Source organism: Electrophorus electricus, chromosome 8, assembly GCF_041902795.1.
Source record: "Electrophorus electricus isolate QZ-2024a chromosome 8, ASM4190279v1, whole genome shotgun sequence".
NCBI classification, from domain to species: domain Eukaryota; kingdom Metazoa; phylum Chordata; class Actinopteri; order Gymnotiformes; family Gymnotidae; genus Electrophorus; species Electrophorus electricus.
Window position 1 is genome coordinate 15,956,166 of NC_137504.1, and position 10,953 is coordinate 15,967,118.

Here is a 10,953-nt window from a genome sequence, read left to right on the forward strand (position 1 = left end):
ACACCTAAACCCACGTGTGTGTGTGTGGGGGGGGGGGGTTCTTGATTTTCTTTAGTTTTCTCAGTTTCAGTATCTTCATTGTGAACTTTTTTACTCTAATCAGTAAAGGCTGATTAAAACGTCATATAAGTTTAGAACCAGACAGATATGATTTAAAGGAATATTTTGGAGAAAACTCACTATCATGAATCAGTTATATTGGTCTCAATGTAGCTTTCACAGGCTCCTTCTATTTTTTATATAATAATTAAAAAAAAACTGGCTGGAATGTTTTGAAAATATATTTTTGATTTTGTAACCTTGTAAATTTGATGTTTTTCTCTCAGGCTTCTCCCTCCCATTGGATGACTCATTGTTTGACAGTTGGCTGGCACAGTCTGTTCAGATCACTGCAGACAACATGTTGAGCCACTGGGCATTGGGTGGTGAGCCACATGACTCTTCTGCAAGCCTTTTATCTGACCAGCTGCTGCAGGGTGAGGAGAGCCTAATCAATTTGATGATGGACCACTCCATGAAGTCCACCTGGAAAACCCCTCAACTGGGTCGCAAAGGTAAAGCCAGGAACAGAGGCCCCAAGCAGATCACCTCTGGTATAGAAGTGGGCATGGGGCCTGCACCCAAAGGTAAAAGTCATATTAAATATCAGGGAGCTCATGATGGCAGACGGGGTGAGAGACTACGCTCCTCAAAAGCTCATCATCATCATCATCATTTCTACCATCTTAATGACTCGCAATCCAGTAGCACTGAGGGAAAAATAGAACTACTACAGCCACCGATATCAAAAATGGACTCTTGCCATATTTCAGAGAAGCATGAACCTTCGGAAGCCAGTGCTGGTGCAGGGGTGATGTCAACTCCAGAAACAGAGAGTAGGAGGAGCTCACGAGAGGCATTGCGAGTCCGGCTCCCAAGGCAAGGAAAATCTCGCTTTAAAAGTGGAGGAACACAGGCCACAGAGGTTTCTGTGCAGGAGAGTATTGGTAAAAAAGGAACCTCGCTACTTGACACCGAGACAGATGGTTACTTCTCAGATGCTGAACATAGTGACTCAAGCTCGCGCGCTGCTAGACGGAAGTTGCACCTCACCCCGCTGCACACTGGGAATGAGGAAGTACTGTGGCAAAGTGTTCTAGCCTCCTAAAACTGAATCAAAGACCAGAAGAGCGGATGAGAAAAGTGTTTCTGAGATTCCCAGATGCTATGGTTTCATTCATCTCTCACTTAGTCTAGTGTGTTCACTCCAACAGAACTACAGATTTCATCTGTAGATTGCTGTAAATAACCAAAACTAGTCTTTTGTCCATTTATTTTTCAATCCTCTCCTCCTCCACCATTTCTCTTCAAATATAACTTTAACAGTGACTAATCATAATGTCTTTGAAACTGAAATTTTTAAATCTCTGTCAGACCAAGATGGGATACATATGGGATACATACACATTTTTCATGTTGCTCATTTCTAAGTTATATCTTCCAAATATCCTCTTGGGAAACAGTTGGATTTGGTACACTGTCTTAAAACATTAATGACAAGCCCCATAAATGTGGATTATATGGGCATTATTAAGATGGTTTGGGTTGTTGTCCTTTGACAAAAACAAAGGAGTTGGAGGTGGAAGTGGCCATTTAAGATTTTTGGATGGAAATAGTGTACAGTGGTAATTATAATGAAAATAGTGTACATAGGTAATTATGGAGCATCTCAGTCATTAAAAGCACAAGAAACAAGACTGACTGCAGCACACATGCATATCACACCAACAATGTATTTAGAGAACATAGGGCCCATCCTTACACTTCAGAGAGAACATGGGCCCATCCATATACTTAAAAGATAGTTCTTATGCATATGTAGATGACCTACATAAACTGACAGTCAGCTCCATTTTCCCCCCATACACTTGCTCTCTTTTTCAGTAGCTAAGGCTGACTTAGAATAAGCAGATGTCTATTAGAAAGTGTGCCTTCTGTTGCTCCCCTGAAACAAGGTAATCACCTTATTTGGTGCAATCAGAGAAATCAAAAGGAAAAATATCTTTTTTGGTCCAAAAGTAGTGCCTAAAAAATGTAAGTGCAGCATTTGCCATTAATCAATACAACAGTAAACACAGTCACTAAGATCATTCCATGGTTGTGCAAAATGCTGCCTTGAAACAAACAGCCTGAATCATCTGTTTGCTGACTCATATAATCAGCCTCAGTTAGTCCACAATTTTAAATTAGGTGCCAACCCCCAAATTCCTCTTTGTTATGAAGCTAAGCAACCCACTGTATGTGTCTCAGGGCTAATGAGTAAAATCTTAGATTCAATCTGTCAAAGAAAAACTTAGTAGTTATAGTTACAATCAAAAATTAAAATAATAAAATACTTGCATGCAGATTTCACCATCAGGCTTCACTTTGTGACTGCTAAGAGATTTCCCTTGCTATAAATTTTCTAAATTTCTAATGCTTTTTTGTGTTTGTTTTTGTATAATGCCAAAGAACAGTAAGATGACACTGTACTGTGATTATTCTAGTACCAAGTGCTCCAACTGTAATAACTGTAATTTTTAAGGCAACAGTATTGCTGCAGCCATGGCATCAGTCCTTGCATTTGTCAGCGCTTCGTTTTTCTGGTGAACCAAATATCCCCTGAGATATTGATGACCCATTATTTACTGCCTTTTTCTTTCTTATGTGGTTGTGCTACCAGTCAGATTTGCTCTTTTCAGTTCATTATGGAACTCATTTAAGATGGAATTGTCAAGATTAGCACCGTCATCAGCATCACCTACATTAGACTTAAATTTTTTTTGTTATATTTTTGTATTTTAATCATTCATCAGTAGCCAGAAAATGACACCCCACTGCAGTCACACACAGGTGGTATTGAGCTGGATCACAGGAAAACCTATGACTAGTAAGAGCAGTCTTCATATATGCTTCATGATTTTCATATTATTTCTGGTGTTTGCACTGAAATTAAATAAAATAACTGAGGGCGGAAACTTTTAGCAGTTACATTATCACACTAGCTTTGTTCATCTACTTGTGACTTCTGTTATACTGTACCTAAAATATCTCTTGCCCGAAACTGCATAAACCTCGTGTTACTTTCTTGTCTGAACAAGCAGCACAAGTTAAGCTTACTTAGCGTCTAATTTGAGGTAGCAGCAGACCACATTCTTGTGATAGGAGTGGGTGGCACAGTCTTGAATTTACATCCTCAGCTTTGGAATAAAAGCCAATCAAGGTTAAAAAATAGAAGAATTTAAAACAGTAAGGGAAATAAAAAATAAAGTAATTTAAAAGGTTTGTGTATCTAACAATAGAGTTTGTGGTCACTAACACCTACCTTCAACCTGCACTCAACCTGCACACTGGCTACTTTATGTATATAACATTGGTACTTTTAATAAATGTACATTTACAGACAGTAACCCATCTGCTGATAGCTTAGTGGTTAAAGTATTTGACTTGTAGTTGGAAGGTTGCTGGTTCAAACCCCACCACTGCCAAATTGCCACTGTTGGGCCCCTGAGCAAGACCCTTAACCCTTAATTGCTCAAATTATACTCAGTCATAATTGTAAGTTGCTTTGGATAAAAGTGTCAACTGAATGTTGTAAATGTAAATGCTGGTACACACACAAATATGCAGCCTGTGGTCAGAAACTAACTATTTATGCAGGGATACTGAGTGGCTTTACTAGTGCACTTTTAATATGCACCTAATAACGTAGCTGGTGATTGGATATTATAACATGGTTATAAAAATAATATAACATGGTCATTAAAAAAGAGAAAAGCATCTGACCTCATTTTTGTCGATATTTGTTTGGATTTATTATAGTGCAATAGAAGGTTTCGTACAATAATCCAGATTTAATTGGATTATATGAAAGTTTAATTTTAACCCTTCTTTACTTTTATGAAATATTGGTACAGTTTCAGTTATTTATAGACATAAAACAATTCAAAACAACCTTTTACTATATAATAAATATGTTGTAGACTTCAAAGAAATCATAATGTCTGCAAAGCAATGTGTTTCCATTATATATTCAGAAGGAATTCTACTGGTATTCCAATTCTACCATTGTACAACCCAACTCTATTCTCTAATTTTGTACATACCCACAGTAAGCATATTGCTGAGCTTTTAGCAACTTCGTTTAACTCCATAAACGGGTTTACAGTAGAGTAATTTTTAATTGCTGCATATATACTAGAATGATATGATGACTGCCTACTATACTAATTTTAGTAGAGACACATCCAATCACTAAGAAATCTTATTGTATGCAAAGGGTATAAGGGTTTATATTCACATACATACACACTCACTGCTTTATTAGGAAAGTAAGCCTATTTGTCCTCTTAAAATGGCCTCAATTCCAAATTGGGATGACTTGTACTTTGTCATATGGTACAATATCATGCTGGAAGCAGCCGTTATAAGATGGGTCAATTGTCATCATAAAGGGATGCACATAGTCAGCAGCAATATTCAGATAGAATATGACATTCAAATGATGATCGGTTTGTGTTAATGTGTGCCACATGTGCCAAAGAACACTTGGCACAGCTCAAATCAGTCTTGCTGTTCTCCTATGACCTCTTTCATCAACATGGCATTTCTGCCTGCAGAACTGCTGCTGACTGGATTTTTTTCATCATTCTGTGAATAATCTAGAGGCTGTTTGTTAACATCCCAGGAGATCAACAGTTTCTGATCATTCAAACCAGCCTGATGCCAAAAACCATATCAGGGTCACGGTCACTCAGATTACATTTTGCTCCCATTTTGGTAACTGATAGGAACACTTGTCTCTTTTATACATGATTTTATGCACTGCACAGCAGACATATGATTTGTTGAATGGATAAATACATGAATATTCAAATTTACTGATAAAATGATTAGTGTAGTTTAGTGTTGCTCCTTTCTGGCCATTATTAGGCAGGAAAATGAAAGATTTCCAAATAACCCACACTGGAAATCTTTCATTTTGCTGCCTAATAATGGCCAAAAAGGAGCAACACAGTCTTACCAAGCAGATTAGCATTGCCTAGGCATTAAGTGCCTTTACAAGGGCCGTGACAGTCTGGATACTAGCAAACCTCTGGTGTATTTTATAGGTGACCCATTATAGATTTTAGCCCATCTGTTGGTATGTACAATTTGTCAGCCATCCTTTCTCACTTACGTCATAAATGGACGTAAATAATGTACCTTTATCACTGGTAGGTTAATGACCATATGATCACTGGTGACTTGATATTTGAGGAGTGGATCCTTCTCAGCAGAACAATGATATACTGATGATATGATGGCAGTATGACAGTGTTCTGCTGGTATGAGGAAATAGGCATACCAGCAGAACTCTATGAGGGAATAGGTGTTGCTAGTGGTTTCAAATGTGTCAGTGTTACTGCTCAGTTGAGCATGGTTCAGTTGTTCACTTCCCCAAAAATATGCAGTGGACTTGTGTTCAGAACCTAATCACTGATGAAGCACTGGAGGATGCTTAGTACTGACTGTAGTCTTTAATTGTCTCTAATTGTAGTCTAATACTTGTGTTTATAATAAAGATGGTTGAGTTAAAAGTTTGTTTCCTGGTCTCACAATTATGTGCTGTCGGCTTCAGTGCATTTTAATCACTGGCTAAATAACTGTATAAGAAGCAAGTAGACAATAGAAAGCAAAAAGGGTTGCATTTTGTGTGTGTTTGGTAGCATCAATTATTGATTTGCAGACCATCCTCTAAGTGAAATCCCACAGCTCCTAACTCAGAAAAGAGTTTTTTCTTTGTTATTATCTTATTTGTTTTGGTCTTTTAATACAGAACAGCAAGAAGGTTAATGTGACAAAGAATGTTAAATAAAATTAAATACTGCAGTTGTGCTGAAGTTCATTTTAGTTGCATTGAAAACTCTGTTTAAAGCTCCTGAGTCCCCATAGTTCCAGTGAAGTTTTATGAAAAGGTACAGGAAAGTTCTGCATTGTTGCTGTAAAGTATTTTAGACCATGGTTAGCAGTCATAGGAATGTTTGCTTCAAATGGTTAGCTCTCTACAGTTATAAATAGCTTTTCTTCTATCTGTCCCAAAAAACCTTTCCACTAAAACTGAGTCATTTGGTGATTCAGAAGTTGGATTCATATATAGGGCAGTGATCTAGTGTTTCATGCTTTTAAAGTTTGAATCCTTGCAGCTTTGCTCTAATGTGGCTTTCCACAGCATTAGATCCTGCCTTGTCCACTTTGTTTTTGTCTTGTATTAATGCAGGGTTTATACCCAATAACAACCCCACTGCCTTTTTGGTGTTTGTAAGCTTTCCTTCATACCTTTCAGAAAAAGAAAGAACAAGATCAGGAAAAGAGGTTGGTGCAAAATCACAACTTGCTGGCAGTTCAATGCACCAGAGTTCAACCATCATACTCCTTCAGGCATCCATTATTCCATTACTCATGTTGTAAATGCATTGACATGTCTGCTGTCATGTAAAATTCCTGACTTATATTGGCTCTGCATCAGTAATAAATATGATAATATGAATGTTGCAGGAGTTCAGCCTTCTGTATTCTTTGTTTAAAAGAATGTTGCAGCATTTGTTAATAGCAGAGAGAGATATTGAAAATATATTGAGGAAAAAAGCTATTTTAAATTATTTTGGGCTTTTGCTATATTTATTTTTGTTGTATTAGAAATCATCTTTGTAGGAGGATAAAAATGTATTTTTCATTAGTGCAAAAACCTATTTTATTTTTTGTAAAAAATTTTCCCCATGTAAGCAGTCTTAAAAGCAATATGATGTTCCATTTTGACTGTATCTGCATGCTGTTTGTGTGGCCTTAATGACGGCTGCATTTACTATGCCTCTTCCACCTTTTCCTGTCATTGCCCAACCTGGTGTGGTTGACCAGTGCAGTCAATAAAGCTATGCTCTCTGTGTACCCGTGCTGATTTGCAATCCTCTTCTACTGTTTTGCATCCCTCATGCTTTCCAACAAATAATTTGTCCTTTTTCTCTTTTAATAGATATATCTGTTCTCCATGATGATCCTGGACACCCCCCCCCCCCCCCCAAACAAAAAATAAATTACCCAAAGTGACTTTAATGACTTTCAGGACCAGTATTTTTAACTTTAATTGAAATTTTAATAAAGCATAAGCTGTTCTAAAAGTTGTCTATAAAAAATACATTTTAGGTTTGTCCTTGAAAATTGTGTACATCAGAAGAGAAAACGTGCTTATAAGCAGGAAAAGGGGATTCTTATAAAACTTTATTACAAACCTTTATTCCTCAGCACATCTATAGTTTATCGGTGGTTACAAAGATCAGAATGTAATTTAGGAGTTTAATCACTTTAAAATGGAACATAAAGGCCATCATAATGCTTCCTGTGGAACACGATTAGTTGTTCCTTGACAGTGGTTATAGTGAATGTAAAATCATGTCATTGTTACTCGTGTTGTTCTTGACCATGAATTAGTCTCAGATTCGTTTCCTGCTCAATTTTCCATAGTTTTTCCACATGGAATATTGGAGAGCACAGATAACAGTGCATATTTGGATGAATATTAAACAAAAAACTTATTCTAACAAGGCATGTTTCATTTAATTAATAATTCAGAATTCATATTGAAATTCAGTCTTTCCTGCTAGCCAATTCTTGAACAGAACTAGATGAAAAGCTGCCACCAATGGTGGAGTAGGTACATTTTTTTAAATTCTTTTAAAATATTCAACTGAAATAAAACACCACCTACCTTCAGCTCTCCTTTCAAAGCCACTCCCCCAATCTCATTAATGTACTGCCTGACAACAGCTGGAGGAGTCTACAAGAGACAGCATCGTTTTCATCACTATATCCAACTACTTCATGTCTCATTCAGATGAAAGAAAACACTATCAAAAACATTATCAAAATGGACATAAATAACAAACAACTGTTATTACTCAGATCTCTCAAGGTGGTATGTTAGTACTTCAAAATCTTATTAAAAGAATTTGATACAGTAACTTATTCCTGGCTATCTTACAAGAGCTAGCTGTAATAACATTAGATAAGGGGCAAAGGTAAAAACATCTAGGTTAGGGATACTACACAGCTAGTGGTATAAGACAAAATTCTGGAGCCCTACCATAAGAAGCAGGGTAGAGGTCCTTTTTAAAATTTTAATTTTTTTAATTTTACAATTTCCTCCTTGGGGGCCTTCCACAGCTCAAGGACCCCATCAGTGTGTATCTTCTGTGCCTGTCCCCTACACCAGTGTACACAGCCAAAGTCAGTTTTTAATGTTTATTTTGAATTTTCAGTTAATTTTATCCATGTTTGTTGACGAAGCAGCTGCAGGACCTAGCTAACAATGGAAAACCAGTCTGGTTTACATTTACAGCATTTGGCAGATGCTCTTGTCCAGAGTGACCTTACAGAATTAAATGATAAGCAAAAAGTTTCAGCCCTTGTTTTATCCAACCTACATAGGCTTTTCTTCTTTGTTCAGCAATTCAAGCAGTTTGAGGGTTCAGTGTAACCTTTTCTAGTGCACCTAGCTTTCAGCAATATGTAAGGACCATGGGAAGGACCATGCACATGTGCATAAGAGTACACATGCTGGTTGTGAGGTAGGTAGACAGGAAGATCAGTCTGAATGAAATTTTTGGATATTTTATTTACTATCTGTTTATCATACCATTTGGTTTATTGATTACTGTCAGGGTAAAAAGTTTGGGGTTTTTTTAAGTAAAACATTACAATAAATGGATGTAAATACATTTAATTCCTGGTCAGTTCTGGGTGAGCCCAATACTACCCCTGTTTACACACAGACAATAAATTCATGTAAATATCCTAAGGGCTAGTATCCAATATCAATATACCAATAGTTGTATCAGTTAATAACGAACGCATGACACTTCAAAGTATTTAATCTTCATAATCTTTCAGCATCTAACTCAACACGCTTGGTCCTTTCCACAGCTTCAGTCCACAATCCAGGCAAAATCTTGATACTAGCCACTCTTTGTTCCAGTATCAACAGTTGATGCTTATTTCATGACTTTTCAATGGGAACTCACAAACCGCACTTCCACATACAATATTTATATGGGTGGAGTGAGGTGATTGGAGTGGTTTAAAAAACATGAAAGAAAGTAATAATCTTGTTGAGGGCATCCTACTACTAAGGGTTGCTGTTTTTGCTTTGTTCGCATTTGGTAATAGTAAACAGGGAAACCAAGACAACAAGTGTTTGAATGGGAATAGATAACTACACAGAATTCTTTCATGGTTATTTTAGTGTAGAGACAATGTCTTGTCAACTCTTTTTCCAAATGTATAACATATGAATAATAAAAACTTTATCTATTTTTAAGAATTAAAAAAAAATTCATATTCTTTAGCAATGTTCTTCGTATAGGTATTTAGTTTAACTTAATCACAAAAAGAGAGAACAAAATGAATTTTTTATGCTCATTTTGTGCACGACCACTGGCGCCCTCTTGTGTTCTCTTACTCTCTGCTTTTGACAGATAAATGGCCAGTCTTCCAGGCCCAGATTAAACTTAAACTTAGTTTATGATTTCTCTATAGTGATTTATCATTGGCAGTAAAACAGAAGCTCTGATTAGACCTGGTTGTTTCATGTATCTTGAATGTCAGGGTTATATCTAGATAGAGATTATCTAAAATGGTCTGAGATGCATTTTAGCCAGATTTTATGGAAGTGTAAAGGTGGCTGTCCAAGTCACACCGCATGTCAAAACGCATGACTGTGAGGAGGATAATCATGGAGGTTGGCCCCAGACTAAACTAAATGCTTATTAGCTATTCTAGCGCCAATATTCTGTGGACAATAGTGACATTTGCTACAGCAACAATGACAACAATGGTCATTGTTTCATTAATTAGCATATCCAGTAGTTTTCAGGTTAACAATAGGCGTGTTGGAGATGAGCTGTGCCTCACCTTGGTGGTCAGGGAGCTCAGGTGAATATGAAATATATTTTTATATACTAAAAATATACTTTAATATCAGCAACTACATTTTTAGCACACTATTGTTTTGTGTGCTAAATATAAGTACCAAAGCAATGTTACAAGTGTACTAATTGCAAGTATATTTATACCATAGCCGTATTTCAGTGTACTTAATATAAGTACACTAATTAGTACTATTAATTTGAAAGTGTATTCTGATAGTGTCCTACCCCAAAAAATACAGAAATGTTTTATTAGTGCATTACTTAATAGTGTACATTCAGTGCTTTAAACATATATTCCATTTTAGTGGATTTTCTTATACTATTATCAAGTGTACTTAATGGTTAAAATTTTTATTAACTGTATGGGCTAGAGAACCCCTGAAACTTGGAATTGCATCACAGTTCCAAATTAAAGCTATATCATCCTCAACCAATGCAACTAGATTATTTTAGTTTATACTTTTCTCTGTACTTTATATCTGAAATGGAATATGTAGACAGTCAATCTTTTTAAAACTTGTTTGTTTTTTCAATTTTAGCAATATTTCAACTTGTGAAGCCAAGCTAAGCACTATAAAGAAACTGTGTTAATTTCTGAGAGCATAGTAAGTGCAGTGCACTGTATTCAGTGCCTATAAAAAGTATTCAACCTCTTGTTCAAATCTACAACATCTAAACAAAGGAGTGCAAGCAACTCAAAGAAAAAGCCACAGAAAAGTACAAATAGAGGATGGATACAAAACATTTCAGAGAAACATTTTTCCCAGCCAGACAATGAGCCCCAAGCATAAAGAGATGCACACTAATGGCTTAAAAAATAATATCTTTGGCTTGGCATAACAAAATAACATCACAGTCCAATCAAGAACTTGTGCATGAACTTGAAACAGGTAGTTGATTCACAGTACCCAAGTAATGTGACAATGTGAGTTGATTTACAATGAAGTTGTATCTAGATGTTATATCTTGATGA

General features: G+C 36.3%; 1 protein-coding gene across 31 annotated transcripts in view; it reads left to right on the forward strand.

The window, feature by feature from the left end:
• jade2 (jade family PHD finger 2) overlaps positions 1-6,945 on the forward strand; it is an 80,016-nt gene extending 73,071 nt beyond the window's left edge. For 30 of the 31 annotated variants that reach the window (XM_081719131.1, XM_027008342.3, XM_081719129.1 and 27 more), the window contains one exon: positions 327-6,945. In XM_081719131.1, coding sequence (XP_081575257.1) covers positions 327-1,147 — 821 coding nt within the window. In that variant the 3' untranslated portion in view covers positions 1,148-6,945. The remainder of the gene's footprint in view (positions 1-326) is intronic. The other variant, XM_081719151.1, reaches the window with a different exon arrangement.
• Positions 6,946-10,953: the final 4,008 nt, after the last annotated feature.